The 19004-nt window shown below is 38.2% G+C and overlaps 1 protein-coding gene across 1 annotated transcript in view; it reads right to left on the minus strand.

Moving 5' to 3' along the window:
* Positions 1-4658: 4658 nt before the first annotated feature.
* snta1 (syntrophin, alpha 1) overlaps positions 4659-19004 on the minus strand; it is a 31659-nt gene continuing 17313 nt past the window's right edge. Inside the window, exons 3-8 of the mRNA XM_026166877.1 lie at positions 9727-9922; positions 9260-9449; positions 9023-9153; positions 8436-8632; positions 7016-7203; positions 4659-6627 (exon numbers count right to left, since the gene is read on the minus strand). Coding sequence (XP_026022662.1) covers positions 6535-6627; positions 7016-7203; positions 8436-8632; positions 9023-9153; positions 9260-9449; positions 9727-9922 — 995 coding nt within the window. The 3' untranslated portion in view covers positions 4659-6534. The remainder of the gene's footprint in view (positions 6628-7015; positions 7204-8435; positions 8633-9022; positions 9154-9259; positions 9450-9726; positions 9923-19004) is intronic.

Here is a 19004-nt window from a genome sequence, read left to right on the forward strand (position 1 = left end):
AGAATAAAAGGGTGCCCTGATGGAATATTTCCAAGGAGCTTACTTGAGCGAAAATACAATTCGCTTTGGCATATTTAATAACTCTAACCTGGTCTTTAAGACATACAGTAGTAATAACAGTTTCTTTAAAAAAAAATAAGGTAACTGAAAAAAGAAATTCAGCCTATACCTTAGCATGAAATGACTACCTATAATTCCTGCCTCTAGGAGCCCGGTGAGAGAATAATAGAGGGGGGGGGGGGGGGGGGGGGAGAAAAAAAAGGAAGGGGAAATAAAGGAGACAGGAGATAGTGAGAAGCTCGTCAAAGTTGGAAAGAGTCAGCTTTCCCTTTAATTCTGTTTTTTTCTCTCTTCTGCCCAGGAGGCAGTTTGAATTGAATCAAACAACCTAGATTGATTAAGCTTGGATGAATGACTTTCCAATGACACAGGATTCGGCGTTAGCCTCACCCCATCCCTCTGTACATATTTGACATGGTTATTGAGGAGTTGATGTAAAAGTGATTGCATGGTTGCTTCTTTTTGGATTCTGTGCAACGTTGACATGTTCGAGCTATGCTAAATGTTGTTGCCGTTGTTCAGTTCCTTGAAAGTCGCATTTGATTCCCGTTGAACCCTGCTTTGATTCGAATGCCTCTCAGGAAGAAAAGCACAATGAACGAGTATGAGAAAATAGATAACATGCTCTTCCAATTGGAATATGAATTGCTCTGCTTGAGCCTAAGTATTAATCTCTTGTCCTCTTTCTACTCTGTAGTCCTTTTGTGTTTGTGGGAAGGGAAGAGTGGGGAGGGGGGCACAGTATTGAATATTGTGGGATGTCCTGTTCTGAATTTGGTCAGGACCAATCAAAGCTTGAGTGCTCTCTCTCTCTCTTTCCACACAGAACATGAGTACTCTCTTTGTGATTCTTCTGTGTGGAGACACAGAGACCCCTACTGCCTCTGAAAGGTACACTGACACTGGATTTGTCTCTCATTCCTTAGTATTCCACTGCCACCTGCCTGCTACGAGTGTAATGCCAGTATGAGGATCACAAGCCTGTAATACTGAAAAACTTGCACTTGAGCATATGTGTTAAACATTTACAAAACTCAATGGCATCGCTCTTTGGTAGTTACAAAAACCCCCACCAAAATACATGAAAACACCTGCACAGTTAATACAAGTGTATATATATTCGCTCATCCATCTTCCTCTCATCCAGATCAGGTTTGCAGAGTCTCTCTCTCTTTCTTTCTTCTCATACATAAACTCTGTGACCTTTTATGTGAGATAACTGTAAGCACAATGCCAGTAAAGTTTACTATACATTCTATTCTATACTGTTCCTGATACATTTGCATAATACAAATGTAAGGACATAAGCACATTTTTTTTGTTTGATGTAAAGTACTGTAAAGACGGGATGCACTGAGTAAAAAGCATACTCTTTTTGTCTGAATTAACTCACATTCAAACTCACATTTACACATATGCAATTACTGTACACTGGAACAGCTATTTTGGGTCCTCAGTCCTGAAACGACAATGACAAAAGGATATTATTAAATATATCCCTGAGCTTGAGGCTGGGCACAGACCCAGATTGTCCATTTGGCATCATTATTAAACTTTATTGCCCAACTAGTGATCTTTATAAAAATGAGCCTTTATAAAAAAAAAAAAAATTGCAATCACTGCTAAATGTAATATTTAGACCACTGGTGCAGCTACTTGGACTGAATAAGTCAATCATCAGTATAATCTCTCTTACTATCACTGCTGTCATCGGTGTCATTCTGAAAATTATGAATGATTGAATTATCACACAGTTCATCTACAACTTTTCATCAAGGTGTTGGATAAAGATCAAAAGATAAGTGTGATATGAATGAAAATAATCACAAGTTAAGTACAATAGGTACACTGTAGGAATGTAAATGACTGAATGACTAAATGTGGCTTGTAGTCTACAGCATTTTGAGTTTGCAATAAGAATATAGAAAGTACCATCTAAATATAAGCCCGTAACATGAACGTGGAACACATTAGAAAACATCAACCCTGACAGCTGATTGGGAATGACACACAGGAAGGATGAGGATGCAATCACAGGTGAAAATAATAAACAACAGGTGAAAGCAATCAGGGACACAGGGTAGGAAGATAAGAAGTGAAAACAAACTGCTTCAATCACCAAAAGAAATCTAAAAAAACACACAAGATTTGAGGGACAAGGGAACATATAGGGACCAGTGCATGAACACAGAAATGAGGCACAACAAGGATGGAACAGAAGTTCCACCAAAATAAAAAAGACTAAAAATACTTAATTTAAAAAAAGAAAACTAAACTAAAAACTGTACAAAATAAACAAAGAAAGACTCAAATACACGAATGAAGAATCCATATCTTCAACAGAAGATGGAAACCAAAAACCAAACCAGGGAGATGACACATAATGCCTTTGAATAAAAAAAAATCCAGTGTAATAGCATCTTATTCAGCGTTGCATAATGTGTACTTTACCAGATATTTCAACATATTACAACCTATCCAACCTATCCAAAATAAAAAAGTTAAATATATTTTAAATAAATAACACTTTATTTGAAATTGTAGCACAAAAAACTTGTCCTAAACGTTCCAACTCTTTAGTAGAAGATGGCGATCAAATCAATTTTTGTGTTTTATTTACCATGCAACATTTTTTTTTATATAATCACAGTTATAATAATTTTTATTTCATTTATTTTCCAAAGTTATGATCTGCCTCTTCTTTCTGTCTTTGGGGTTAGTGTACACATTCATACAAGCACCCTGATGCCAAAGCAGATAGGAAGCTAATTTAGAGATTTCTTCTTGTATGTCATTTCTGCCTTTCCAGACTTCATCGGGAAAAAAAAAGGTATGACATGAGTGTGTTTATCTAGTACAACATGTTCTTTTAGCTTCTCGTGCTACTCAAATTGTAATTCCCAACAATTTTTCTAATTTCTAAGCGTCCTTACATTTGTATTGATCAAAATATATTCACAGAACTCGATCCTCCTCTTCAGCAGCATCTGAGAGCCTGACTGACAATTTTAACAGCAGCAACCATAATGGAAGAGGTGAACAGAGCTCTCTGCCGTTGCCATGGTAACGTCTAAACAAGAGGGGTGAGCGCTGAAAGGGGAGGAAGGGAGAAGATATGATCAAATGTGAACACTCTATTGTGATTTAATATACAACTCCCAGTTTGTTATTACTAGAGTCTGCCATTTCTATGTGCTGTTCCGAAACACTCAGATTCAAAGCTGTGTTTAAAAGGCCATATGCACACACACACACACACGCACGCACACATTAACAGACTGACAGTTTGTCTACTAAAAACAGCATCTGGGCCTCACTGATAACGCTCCTTAATGACAGTAAAAATACAGGAGAGTGGACTGTTTGCTTGCTCTTCTTATAATGGCTAGCAGCAGGCCTAACTGTCTCCATCACACACCCTGCTGACTTAAGTATCTCATCATCATCATCTTTGCTCTTCCCATTCTACAGATCTGTCTGGACTTAATAAAACTGTCAGACCACCAACTGGGACTGTTAAATAAAGACAGCACAAGGCTAGATCCGCTGTCTGAATCTGCTCGGTGGAACGGCTCGTTAAAGACCATGAGATATAAAACACGCAGCTGAATATATCAAGTGATTTGGGGCTGACTAAAAGGAGTCTGGCTTAAGAGGGATTTAGAGAGATGATGTGGGTCACAATGTAGACACATTAACTTCACATGGTTGTTTTGGCCATCAACTAACTTATTTACACATCCAGCCAAGCCATTAAGAGTCAAGCTGCTGGATACTTGATGGACATGAGGCCAGTATTTACAGTACTTTAGCTCAGTTTCCTCTGCGTTGTCCTCTTCTCCAAAAAGCATATAAAGCCACATTTTATATACTTTTTGATTTGCTTTACTTGCTAAGCTTCTGTCAATAGTCCTGTCTACAAATTTGAATACAATAAAAAAAACAAAAAAACAAAAATAGTGGTATTACCTAAAACAAATGTTCTCCTGGAAAGGCTGAAAAGATTTAAGAATTTGTCGTAAGCTGAAAAATGAAATTCACATTAAAGTATCCTTAACTGCACTTGCTTGAACGTCTGCTTGAGGCTTGCTCAACATGCCGGATAGAGCCCATACTTCAATTTTAAAGAGACATGCTAATTACATGTCTTTACACGTTAATGAAACATGTTTACACTCCAAAAAATATTATTATCATATTAGGTTCCACCATCAGATTCACCGCTTGTTGTGCCATCTTGGGGGTTTTTTTGCAACCAAGAAATTGCTCATCTCAAAGTCTATGGGTTAAACTTACCTATGGTAATATACATCTTTAGTGGGCAGGGCCACTTTGACACTTGCAAAAAAAGACAGCCACCACAGATGGTGGCTGTTTGCTAGGATTAGCTTCTGCTAATTTTGAATCAGTGGTGTGCTATTTGGTCCCCGGCCAGTATAAAGAAACGTGTGCTCTAATTGATGAATCTATGTATTTATTAATGTATGGATAATTAGTACAGCTTTAACCAAGTTTACATAATAAATGTAGATAATATTTCTTTTGTTTTTAGAGAATTATAATAGTAGTAATAGTATAATAATCAAGCACAAGCAAGGTAAACAATAAAAGTTAAAGTTTATTACATGTTTATATACAAACAACCCTGCAAGGCACACATTTGTTTAAATAAGAATATACAATACATTTTATTCTTGAAAGCAAACAATTTTAGTTGTGTACATATATATATATGTATATATATATATGTTAATAGAAGTCTGTTTAGTGTTCAAAGAAGAAAGAAGGCCCCAAATTGCAGATGTCCAGTCAGCACAGATAACAACACAAAAGTGACCAACATAACAGTTCCATATACTTTCTTAGGTTCTTAAACAAAAAAATACAAAAACATTGAAAAGACCGTGGTAAAACTTTCCAAGCCTGCACTTGCCCTCTGTATTAAGAATATAGTACTTAACAAAGACATTAACTCATAAAGTAAGAGTTAAACTCCATATCCATAGAGAAGTATAGTTAAGCTGGCTGTATGTCATCTATAAATGATAATGAAAACCTTTGTCAGTGCTGTGAAACACAGGAAAAAAATTTTTATTAGATTGTTTATGTTACTGACAAAAAAGACTGATTAAGGCCATTGATACTTAAGACACACTGCTTAGCAAATTTATTACACGACCTGTCATAAAAACAAGAAAACACAAATATCTGTCAAAAATGTGTTTAAAAATGATATTGCTAATTATTAGTCAAGAAACAAACCAAATACCTAAATCTGTGCTGGCACACTGACCCTCTCTCAGAAATTAGAAGTTTATCAAGCATAACGTTCAACCACTAAGATTTTTGTTTTTCTGTTGAGAAATCCAAGTAAATAACTGTGATTTGGCATGTTAATCAAAAATAATAATGCGCTTTTGCACTTTTTCAACTTTTTTATGAATAGTAACTTTGAAAATTCATGAATAACACATATGATATTGTAGCATTATAAATATTTTGATTAGAGAACTTATTGGTGGATTAACCATTACGGAAGCATAAAACACGATTTTGGTAAATATCAAAACTGTTAATTCAGGGAAGCTGTGGCATAAACCTTACATCAGGTGATGGTCTAATAAAATTGTTAAGCACTGCAGGTTTGTATTTGGTATGAATATTTTGTGGTTTAAACACAAAAAAATAGCATTTTTAAATATATGGTTTTACTTTTTGTAGAAAAAGGTGAAATGAAAGTTGTATTTCAGCTAGACTGAAAAATCTATTTTACTTTTCTTTTGGAGGTCGTCTTAAAACGCATGAAAAATTTCAGGGTATTGGCAAGAATCCACATGAACAGCATATCATAATAGCTCCATTCTGTACATTGTTCAGTACAGACTATTGATTATGTAGCGATCAGCCGTGACATCCTGTCACTCCATTCGAGCTGCCTTTATGAAAATGTTTGTCCAACATCAATCAGGACTTTTGTGAAATAACTTTTGTTATTCACAACAAAATGATTTTGTTCACAGCACATAAAGCAAAGATTGAAAGATGAAAAGATTCTCAAGACAAAGGCCCATCTTGACTTATGAAATAAAGATAAACAATGTGATGACAAAAAACTAATGTCTGGGGCTTTAAGCTTAGAAACATTAAGATACAGGCAGTCGTACTCGTACAGTTTGTCATCACAAAGTGTCATGACATACTGTGACAGATTTGACAGATGCAAGCTCCCTTAAGTGGCTACTGACTTGCACCAACGTTTTACCTTACAAATACAAGTTCAACAAACAACCATCGTTGCATTGCTGCAGTTCATTCCATAGAAGGATCAGGAGATGCCTGACCAAAGATGATTTTTAGAGGCTTAGGAAGGCTTGTCAGCATTATTCCCAAGCCTCCCATCGTCTGGAGTTTCAGAGTTCCCAGGCTGTACCATAAATTTTATTGAATATTCCTATTGTGACGTTCCGGCCTTTATCATGCCAAGAGACCAAGTCGCTTGACCTTAGCAGACAGGAAAGAGTGGATTATGAAGACTAAGGTCTTAGGGCAACAATGCAGGTCCAGTTGCTGTAAGAAGATACAGATATGTAAAAAAGAAACATGATTAAATGAAGGAAATCCATATCATTTTGCTTTTTTTAAACATTTCTATAAATGCATAACAAGCAGGTCAACCCATCTGAATCGGAATTATCTGAATAACTTACAGAGTGAAATATGATTTGTAACTGTCTGAGAGGGAGCATGTAATGTTTTTTTTCTTAAATGTCAAAGAGATGGCTAACACACAAGCTTAGGTAGAAATCAAATTTAGTCAAGTTCACCATCTGTCTAACAAGTGAGCACTCAGCACTCAGAGTAATGGTGCTAATGATTTTACTGATGCATTATTGCCCTGAAATGTCACATATTTCACTTCAAGTCAAAATTGAACAGAAAACAGGGGGAAACTTACTATCTCAGCCTCGGGACCTCCAAAATCAAGGAACATCATCCGAACGCCGTCGTCTGAGGACATTCTGAGGCGCTCAAAAGGCTGCTGGAGGAGAACATTCTTCCTGACACCCATTTCTTCGGTGAACAGTGTGAAACCGTCATCGATGTGAACTCCCAGCATGCACTCTTTCCCATTCCAACTGCAGACTGCCAAAGCAGAAAAAGCAGTGCTTATGTGGTGTAAAGGTCAAGTAATGATTTATTTGTGATTTCATTAGTAGTATCATTCAGTATTGATACAGGGCTACAGAATGCACTTTACTAAATGTGACACTGAAAAGACAGAGATGCAGTTTAAATAGTTTTTGCTGTAAGAAAACAAAATTGTTCCAAATTTTAGTTTAGTAAAAGAAAGTTAGAATTAGTTTCACATATTGGAATTAAAAGAACCATTTTTAGTTTATACTGGAAAGTTTTTGCATCATTTTATTCCACCAGCAGAGGGCAATGTGAAACCTTTACTACACAGCAAGGTTTTACACCGCATGGCACTTGTCTCAGAAAGTAGGACTACTCTGAGCAGTAAATCCAGCTGTAAAGCTGTAGGGGGTTTTACTCAGTCTAGATGTAAGCAAAGAGCTAAGACTTTATATACTACAATACATACGACAAAATGCTTTGTCTTCCCTCAAGCTCCTTATAAAAATCCATTGCAAGAAAGTTTGGTTTCTAAAAACCCAAATCTTTTATTAAAATGAAACCAGAAGAATTGTGCAAAGATTAGGGACGTTCTACAAAGGGGTACAGCGTGCAGATCACTGTGTAAAGAACAATAAATCGCACTAATCCTGCTTTGTGAGACGAGCCTCTGTTTTAAACTGGAATGTTTGTGTGTGTCTGTTGAACAGAACCAAGTCTTAAGCCCAAGCAGGAATTGTTTGGTTGAAATAGATTTGAGGTATATTTATAGACATGATTCAAATGTCTGAATCAGTCCCTGAAAAAAAGTCATGTTGTACTCCTAGTTGGATAGTATTTTGACTTTCAGAAGGCTCCATTTTTATTCCTCTTCAGCTTCCACCTCTAACAAAACCTTGTTTATGTCTGAAAATCGGTTCGGATACGGAAATGTTACCTGCCATTACAGGTAAATTCTTCTTAAAATATTGTTTAGTTCAGGTTAACAATGATTACAAACCAGTGTTTCTGATAGTAATGGGGGGGGGGACCCAAAACCAAAAAACTCTTACCCTAACTTACAGCATACAGACGCTGCTAACTGAATTACATAATTCATGTGTACTCTAGTATAGAACTGACATCACCATTTGGTATTTAACATGTAGTGGGCTTTTCTCTTAATACATCTGAATTTCAGATTTATTCGTAAAAGAACTGTAAATGAACCAAAAACTGAAGAATCTTTTCTATCTCTGTACCCGTGGTGACCTCCTTGGTAAGCTCAGCAGCATTGTGGCAACCCTCCACCAGCAGATGAGTCCAGGTCGACAGCTCCTTAGCAGAATCCACCCTAAAAACATGTGTCTCCACGCCTTGCTTTGTGCCTGAACGTAGGCCAAATGACAGCTCAGAATCCAAGACTGGAGAGCTTTTTCCTGGACCAGAGTGGACCAGTCTGAGAAAGGAGGGTGTGGGGTAGGTGAAAGAGTGGGGAAAAAAAGTGTATGAGAAAGATGATAATGAAGACTTATAGAAAATAATGTGGCCATAAGAGCAAATGATGTTGCAGACAAACTGCTACAGGGCTACAGAGGAGAGAAAAAACAGAGGAAAAACCCATGACTCATAGGTTCTGTTTCCACATGAATATGATGTTATTTGGCAAAACGTCCAACAGTCCAGCTATGGAAAGAGTGAGCATGTGTTCTCTGGGCTAAATCAAGCCAGAGGAAGGCCTGAGCCGAACAGCTTCTGAGACTCCATCGTTATGTGAATGCGTTGATATAAGAAAGAGAGCGAAAGCACAAGTGTCATGTTATGTAGCGTGTGCTGTAAGGGTGGAAACCTGGTGGTGATGAGCGGGTGGCTCTTTGTCGGATTGTTGAGGCTCTCTTTGCTTTCAGGACACGAGGGATACAAGAGCAGGTCCTTGTCAGTCAGCACAGCCAGTACGGGTTTCTCTGGACCCTGAGATACCTGCGCACGTTGAAATTTCTATCAAAACTTCAGAAATATTTTAAACTTTCTATTAGGCTGCAGATCAGTTTAACCATTGCTCCCCCCCCCCCCCCCCCCCCAATACCTGCTCTGTAATCCAGCCCAGATGTTTGACTTCCATGCCAGGCTGCATGCTCCTCATCTCCTCCTTCACTCGTGGTAAAAGGCTGGCAGCACCAGCCTGGATGGCATTGTACCAGGATTGGGCCATGGCAGGGTCTTTTGCCCTCAGGAACACAGAGTTCTTTTTGTTGGATGAAATCACCTCAAAATACCTGGCAAATGAGATGACAGAAAAAGAGAATGATGCCAGAAGAAAAACATAAAAGAGGTGGGAAAAAGCTGTTAGAGGAATTAAAAAGACATGGCAAAGTGACTAAAGCTTAAGGGTGAGGAGGAAGTTTCAGATTTTAACAAAGAGAATGTGAAAAAGACACACGAAGAAGTCCCTTTTACAAAGCCATATCATTTTCATGTGTCAGATATTTTTTATCCAAATGCATAAACTGTATGAAATATTACATAAATCGCTGAAGCTTTAACATGTAATACCTGTTTTCTGTGTCTGGAGGGCACTGTTTTCGTGACACCTGGCACATCTTCAGCGGGATGCTCCGGGGCTCCTTCACCTCAGCAGGGGAGAGCTCAGTGCCCCTTTGAGGTGTGGAAGGGGGAGAATCCCACGGGAGACCTGCTCCAGGGGACCCAGAGCTTTTAAAGAAGGCAGACATCTCCTTGATGTACTTCACTGAAGCAGAGTGGGAGGGTGTGGGAGATAAGAGAAAAGGCAGAAGAAGTAAAAGAGGACAGAGAAGAGAAAGAGAGAAAAAATGTAAAAATGAAGCCTCCAGGTTTGGAGATGAGTTGAAAGCTGTAACACTTAAGAACTGCTTCAAAGTGGTGCAGAAATCAACGCACAGTACAAAGAGCTCTATGTCACAAAAGTTCTCCCATACAGAGCCTATGATGTTTATGTTGCATTTCTGTTGTAGGTAGTTGATTCTGGCATGTCTTTAGCAGCCACTGGTGCCATAGAGAAGATGTAATCTGACACTCATATCTCACTCGTGTGTCACATGTCATTCTGGTGCTCCAGCACAAGGATTATCAGTAGTGACCGTTACGGCGTCTCTGTTTGTGCTACTAACAGTGGCATTCTTAGTGCCAATATCAGTTTACCTGTTATTTCCTCAAAAGCTTGTTAAGCCCTGGAAAAACCTAGGTGCACTTGAAAAAGTAATGTATTTATAAGCTTGCCAAGGTCCAAAATGTGGGACTATTTAGAAAAACGCAACAGAAAATAAAGATGAAAAACAGAAAACAAAATATACATTCCATCCATCTCAGGGTCATGAAGGACCAGAGCCTATTGAAGGTGAGATATACTCTGGACAGGTCGTCATCACAGGGCCGACACATATACACAGAAAACCATTTACAAGTAACCTCACATTCACACCTGCAGCCAGCTTTTTAGCAACAGATGTCTTTGGATTCTACCCAGAGAGCTGTCCACTGCTCTACCCTCTCTAACAACAATAATAACAACAGTAAAAATAATTTGAAAGTTCAGTAAATGGAAGAGTCTATAAGTGCACCATGACACACTGGTGTGAATATACATGTGTGTCTTTGTGTGTCTAAGTGTGTGTTTTCAAGATGACTATCTTTTTGTGGTTTGAAGGACCACATGGAGGTGAAACATCATGAAACATGATGACATCACCGAACTATCAGTGTGACCGAGGATTCAACAGCAGTATCCAACAGCTTACTTTGATGAATATGGCTTTTGATATATATAGATCAGTAACCCCGACCCATTAACAGTTAGGACTGGCTAAACTGATTGTGAAGCACTCTGTTACTGGTCATATGGTTGAGTTTCCAAACCACAATGTTTGAGGAAAGAGTAAAGCACAGCAAGAAATACAATGGTAAACTACTGATCAAAGTCTAGCTAAGAAACCCTGTCAACTGATGGATGTAAAGGCACAGGAAATCCTTGTAAATAACAAAGATATTCTCAGGGATCAAGAAAAACAGAGACATGAGTTAGACGGAGAAGCTTATGCAGCGCATAAAACTTGAAAATCTATTAAAGGTTTATTGATGCGACATTGTTTGAAAGAGAGACGTCTCCCCGGGCCAGGAGCGCTCCAAGGTTGACTACAGATGTGTCAACCTGTACTACTTCTACTGAAGTCTGGACTCTTGGGGACAGGGGAAGAAAACAGGTAGGCTTTCACAGTGTTGAAAGCTGATTAGCATTCATCTGACCATATGTGCTGGGAATGCAGTTCTGTTCATTGCACTGGAAGGCCAGGTTTCTTCTTCCGACAAGCCATCACAATTCTGACACCATATGTTGTGGAGTTCTTTCTTGCAAATGCCTAAGAAGTTAGAAAAACACGGCCCGAGGTGCTTCGTCATAAGGACTTCCAGTTCTGTATGGTGCATGACTGACACAATAGTGTCAGGACTTTCACATTAATACAACGGGAGGTTAAGAAGTGCAAAAACACACATCCATCCATCTATCCACCCATGTTTAGAAGTGTGCTAAAAACATATTTATGAGATCTTTATGCTGTCCCGTAAGTTAAAGACAGATTTGTCTCCTAATAGCCAATGTCAGTGTCAGAGGTACATCTGAGGGGGAAGTTCCCAGTTTAAATTTGAAGAAAGAAGCTGTGGCTCATGGTCAGCATCTTAAACCCAAGGCTATGGGGGTGCCCATAATTTTTGGTGGATATAATTAAGTGTTATGAAATTGTTACTGTATCTTATTCTGTACACATATCTTTTTAAACGCAGTTTTACCACTCACACACCCAAGCTCAGATACCTAAACACACCACCACAGATGGAGTCCTCTGCTGCAGTCCAAAAGGCTGTGTATGGCTTTAACAGCAGTAGCCACTGCTGGAGTAAAAATAGCCCAGAGGACGTGGCAAAGCAGTAGGTTTAAGGCAAAGCTTTGGTTTCACATGGGAAGTGTGAAGTGCTCTGTACAAGAGGCATGTAGCCAGAGGGCAAGCAGAAGAGTCATAGCACAGGACAGCAGGAACGAGAGAGGAGGCTTTTACTTTTCCCAAAATAGAGATCCTGCCAGATACACACAGCCTTCCACTTATTTAGCTTCCAAGCATCAACTCTCTAACAGTGCACGTTTTATTTGCCAATTTAGGGAATGTTTACAAATTTTCACTCTTATGGAAAATTGCTGCATTGCTACAACTGTGTGCTTTTAAAGTAACTGCAAGTATCCAAACGTGAGTAGTGTGCAGAATATTGTCAAACTGTCACATAGTACGAAGCAAGAAACCTGCATGAGCAACATTTATGTAAAACATGACTAAGGTTCTTTTTCAGACGTGCTGCTATGAGCATTTAGGGATTACAATGCATGTGTGAAGAAGTCTTAAGATGCTCCAGCAAAGGGCATGACCTAAATTCTGAATAATTCTCGGAATAATTTTCTCTGCACCTCTTTGTTTGCAAACTAATTTTCCATACTTTTCAAAAGTAGTGTGGATCAATAGTAATGTTTTGGATCTAAAACCTGTCTGCGATGTTTCCCTTTTCTCTCTCTACAGAGATGAAGTCAATTCCTTTGAAATTTTGTTAAAGATTTGCTGCAAAAATCTTAAAAGATTAAGATTGAGGAGTACAAATTTTCTCTCAGCAGTCTGCATGGAGAGTTTCCTTGAATACACATTTGTGACTCAGACACAAAATTTACACAAAAACGTTTTCACACACTTGCACCTGGGTACACATGTAGTAGCGAGTTTTTTTAATACTTAATAGTGCCATTCTTTGTAAACCTCAGAGATAGTTGTGTAAGAAAATCTCAGTAGTTCAACCGGCTACTTCAGCAAATGCATTTTATGGAACTCACACAACATTTTTTGGTTTACGGGTTGGTTACAACCAGTGTTTTTTCACTTCCTATTTTACCTTAAAATCTCTCATAGCTATTCCTGTCTGTTTTTAGCATCGCCTGTGTTTTATTATCCCATTATTTCTCCTATCTTAGCTCTCCAGACTTCATCCAAACACCTACTGCTCTGAAGTCAGCAAAGTATGCTGACTTCAGAGATTAATAAATGTAAAAATTGCCTATACTTAGTATTTTTCAGCAGAATTTTATATTGCCTTGCAATGTAACATAATTACTGAATCTTCGAGCCTCATAAGTGTGTAGCTTTTAAGAAGGGTTTCAAACTTATTACAAAAACAAAGAACCACCAAGTGACAAAAATATTCCATATACAGAGCAGGTAGTAATTTCCTCCCAAACTCATGTAAAAGAGTGTTTGCCTGCTTCAGCAGACCATTTGAACTGATGTGAAATGTGAGCTGTCAATAAGCGACCACAACAACAGAAAACATTTCCATGCTAAGAAAGCTGCTAAAGTTTTTCAACCCTGATTTTATATACTTACTGGCTTTTTTAATTCAAATTTGGCAATGTGGTTGATAGCGCCCATTTCTATCGTGTGACAAACTCAGAGCACATATCTAATACTGCTTTACATGGACTACATGGTCTGTGGATGTCAGTATAGTGCAGCCAAATGACACTTCAGTGACATCTGTCTAATAAGAAGGCCTCAGTTACACAAAAAGCACAATTTCAATAACAACAGATTCTTCAAAAACACTTTAAGAGAATATAAGGAGAGCGAACATAGTCGTGGCTAGAGGTGCTAATATCTTGCACATAAACATATTTCTATTCTCGGTGGGCATTACTCTTTATTATGTAAGGGTGAGATTATGTCTCTGGTGCTGCACAAACTGCACAGCAGAATAGGTTGGGAGAAAGCAGCAACTATAGAGATGTTTACTTCTGTAAAGAGGCTTTTATAATCTCCCCAAATAACAATCTCGATGTGATAGCTTTTAAACATAGTGCCGTATTAAAAAGAGAGGTGAGACGATAAGAAAGATGGAGAACTGAAAGGGGTGTAAAATGGAACGAACAACATAGAAAAGAGAAAGGCAGCAGGAAAAATGAAGATTGGGAGCAAGAAAAGAGAATATGAACGAGCGAGACAGGCAATACAGGGAGAGCGAATATACAGCTTAGCTCAGCCAGAAATGTTGCCATGAATACCAGTGGCGGCTCATTCAATACAGGGCTAAAATTAGCTGAGATGGCACTGTTATTACTTTAGCTTATCTGGCAGCCAGTGAAACTACTTTTGTAGTGTGTGCGTGTCTGTGTGAGAGAGAGTTATGTGTGGGAGTAAGTGTGTGCATGTGAGGAGGTTCTTTGCTTCTTCTGCAGGATCTGCCACTAAGCTTTTCATGGTAAACTCGTCACTTTTACATTGAACCTAACAACTCCTAGCCAGACACTTTCAGTCAGCTGAGTTCCAGCACAGTTTGCTTAACCGTAACTTGGACATTACAAACTGCCAAATAACACTTTAACTTGTTCGAACTCTAAACAGCCAGACCTGATTATTATGCTGATTACCTAATATACACAGAAACCATCACATATATCATTAACCCATCACTGCTAATGCTTGTCTGAAGCCATCCATACCCAGGAGGAGCATATCAGGAGGCCAGCAGCTTAAGAAGTTAGGCATGAGCTGACATGTTTTCAGACTTGGCACTTATAAACTGAAACTGGACCAAACAATACACTAAAGCTAAATACCAGCCCTTCGTCCGCTTGCCACTGGTTACTGTGGGAGCAGCTGGAATGTGACTGGGGAGTTGCTGACCTCAGAAGCATGTTGTTGCCTCTGTAAACTATGTCAAGCAAAGAATGTCCCAATGTTACACCTCAGGGGAACAATGTTATGGGTGAAAACAACGTCATAAATTACTGTATAAAAAAGTGAAACATGTTCAATACATAGAGGTCAATTGAGGCAAAACAAAAAAAAGAAGAAGAAAAAAACAGGTTTGCAATAATCAATTATACAAAAATGTGGAGTTCATGTTTCGCAAAATGTAAGATGTGGACTATTCAAGAGACGATGAAAGTGGACATCAAACAAATGAAAGATTTAGCAAAAACTCAAGACTGCAAAAAGGAAAATGTTACAGATACATTATGAGCTCATTTCGGTCCATTTCATGTTCTGTCACTATGTAATGGTTTCATTCTGTGTTCAAACATCACCTTTTCATGTGTGAAGTTTGCTTTTATTTCCCAATGGAAAAGAAAACACGTTTGTTTTTTTTCAGCACTTCTCTTAAACTTGTAAACAGCAAGATTCTGGGCTGGACTAATGCTAAACAGTCACCACTGCTGCAGAGACAGAACAACTGATTGATTGACCACTATTGATAATCAGGCTGAATGGCTTGTGACTAAATTTCATCATAGAACACAGGTATGGTTAAAAGTCAGATATGTTATGTTATATATATATACATATATTTTAAACTTTCAGTAGACGTATTGAAGTTTGGTTGACATTTTACACACAAACATTGTTCTGTGCTTGTAAATAAAGGCTTAATCTAACAAATACGTCAATGGTGATGTTCATGCTTGGTATGTGAAACTTTGTTTTTTAATAGGTTTATAGGTTTGTTTTGTTGTTTTTGAATTTAACCACAACACAGAACTGAATAAGTGAAAGAAGATGGATGGATGGATGGATGTATGGATGGTCTACAGGGACAGGGAAGCTAAAAAAGACAGGAGCTAAAATGTCTAGTTTCACAAGGGAATGCTTTAAGACAACTGCAAATTATGCAATTGCAGAAGTGATTGTGCTGGAAGTGAGCACAATAGGAACTCCTTTAAAATAAATACTCGTTACTAATCAAAATCAGTCTAAAAAAAGTTAATGATCAGGATTAGGCTTCGATTTACCAAAACCACAAGTGGGGTTTGTGAACATTTTGAGGCGTATGGTACACATACAAGGAAGAGGAAAAACACTCTCGTCAGAGCCTTTTCTTATTGATCCCTAATTTTGTGGGCTGTTAAATGCCAGCTTTACTGTATGTGTCCCTATTCTATCACTGATTAATGTGCATCTCCTTCTGGTCAATTACCTGGGTCTATATGATTTAGATAGGTCTGTCATTCCTATAGCCCATTTCATTAAAATCATGGATACATGCCAACTTTGGGAGGTGTTAGGTATGACATAAGTGAGAGAGAGAGAGAGAGAGAGAGAAAGCAGAACACAGTGAAACTTTTAAATGAACTCACATGCTGCCAAAGAGATTTGATTACTTTGCATAGTGTGTCAGGAGAGTTAATTATCCTAATTCAACAAAGTGAAAGTGGAGGAAACTTGAACTGGATCTGGCAGAACACAAGAACAGAGTAGAAGGGATGCTTGGTGGCAAATGTTCACTTTTCTTTTGCTTATGATTGCTGCCTAAAAGGCAAAAGACTCATCGATTTATAAAGTATACACAAACTATTTTTCCACCTCAAATGTGCAATTTTAGCTTCCAACGATTACAAAAACACATTTATTGAGAATAATATAAGTAAATATCGCCCACTCCATCCCCAGCATGGCTATGGGGCACAATGCTGTGAGACAGTTCAGTGGAATTTAAACCTGTAGTGAAGTAAGAGACTGACACAAAGAGTGGGCCACCAATTTAACAGGGGCCTAGAATCGGGGCAGAGGGTTCAGAGAGGGCTTGTTAAGTAAACTTGATGACACTGAGGGAGAAAGGGCCTGTTGGAGATTTGTGATTTAATAAAGCTATGTTATTTAACTGGTTAATCCATTCCCTTGCTGAGTGTAAGCACAATGTCCTTACGGGCCAGCAGCTCTGAAGGAAAAAGGACCCAAGCTTTGTGTCCACAGCGTTAGAGGTTTCATGGCAGGGTTACTCACAGAGATTCAGAACAATCCACATAACACCACACATTACCACAGAACTACACTACTACTGATGTCTGATCGCATCCAGTCTGTTAGACTCCTCAGCCATTTCTAACACTCGCTGCAAGAGAGAAATATAATAATGGACAGTGGCAGCAAGTTTGCAGCACTGAGAAGGGTCGTTTATATTTATTTGCATTTCATAAAGCAGTCTTAGCGGAGTCATCTTAGCGATGCTGAATTAGCATTTATATTTCTGTACTAAAATTCTTTGTCACTTTTACAATACATAACTACTAAGAACAGAAGCAGGACGAAAGAAAAGTTATTGTGACATCACATTATCATATTTAATGCATGTGGCACGTAAGCATTTAAAGATTTGGGGGACTAGATAGGTGCAATTTATTCTTCAGAAAGTGCCAAATAATAATCAACAGCAAACCCACCTTCTCGTGTCCTAGTAAGATCTAACAGCTGTGTATTAGCCAGGTTAAAAGGAAAGGAATCATGATCACAGTAATAATTATACTGGCATAAGAAACCAGTCTGTTTGCTGAATACAGACCTTAAGAACACATCAGTGTTACAAACTATATACAGTTTATATTTCAGTTAATTATTTGTAGTTCTTTCCACTACCACAGCACTTTACTTTCAGTTGTTTCAGTGAGAGAATCCTGCAATTTACTGCAATACTGTTAAGTTTAATAATTTATTTTTTTTATGAAAGTAATAGTCTGCACTGAACAAAGGTTGCCCACATATGCTGTCAGTTGTACCCCTTAGAAAGAGAACTGGAATTATCAGAAATCTTTATCTTCATCTATCTTTATCAATATAGAACCATAAATTATTCTCCAGTTAGGAGAGAAGTAGTTTTAGGGACACACGTTCCAGATGAAGGAACAAAACTGATCATTCCAAACAACGGGACCATCCTGCATCTGCTGCCACCCACCAGATGAATACATTACCTAAAACACAGAAATACAGACGATCGCTTTGCTGACTGGACTGACACAGCTCAGCCACGACCACCTGAGAATTTGCAGTCGGGACGTGTTAATTAAGAAAATCTCACCTGCCTCCCTCACTACCTTTCTAGCATGTCCTAAAAAACACACAGGTCAATCTCTGGATCAGGGAAAGGGAAAAGAATCATGTGTGAGTGCTAACTCATGTGAAAGTACAGTCTATTTACAGATTATATCATGTGTGAATAGATAAGAGGGCTAAGACATATGCTGCTTCAGTAACAGAATCTCAACTTGTACAGAAGCTTTTTCAGACAAGGAATGAATAATCTTAGCCAGCAGCATGCTGTGTCCCAATGAGAAGCTTAAAACTTTACTCTCCACAGTCATTATGTTCCATAAATCACTCGCCTAACCCTACTTAAATCAATACAGTAAGATAGAGCAAGAATATATATCTCTGCTGGCCTTGCTTAAAAAGACTATATGGTATGTATCTCCCTTTGAGGGGCTATATTCACACATGTCCTTGAAGAGCTTGATTTGTAGATATGAAATATGATTTTAGCCCTCAAAGCAAAATGTAGCTCAGTCTGGTCCTCATTATTCTTCTAAAAGCGACTGAGCTCTTCATTTTGTAGCCAAAGAAGTGACTACTTACAAAACCAGAGCTAGAGTGGCTATTACATACTCTTTAACAGGAACCCAGTTAAAGGTCAACAAAAAATCTTCTACGTAGCGTGCCGTATAAATGCTTTGATCAGTTGTGGCCCTGCTGTTTGTAAAGCACCAGTTGTGGCATTTATTGATTTCCATACAGGCAGGAAATCGCAGAAGGAAAGACTCTAGTTGAAAATACACAATGTTATTGTGAATGCTAGTACAAGAACCAATCATATATTGGATGTTCATCATTGAGCCAAATACACAATATATTGCATGCTTACACTAATTTTTAATTTGATAAAAAAAAGTATTAGAAAAATATATGCATTTAAATTCACAGATATGGAATAAGAAC

Source organism: Astatotilapia calliptera, chromosome 5 (assembly GCF_900246225.1).
Source record: "Astatotilapia calliptera chromosome 5, fAstCal1.2, whole genome shotgun sequence".
NCBI lineage: Eukaryota > Metazoa > Chordata > Actinopteri > Cichliformes > Cichlidae > Astatotilapia > Astatotilapia calliptera.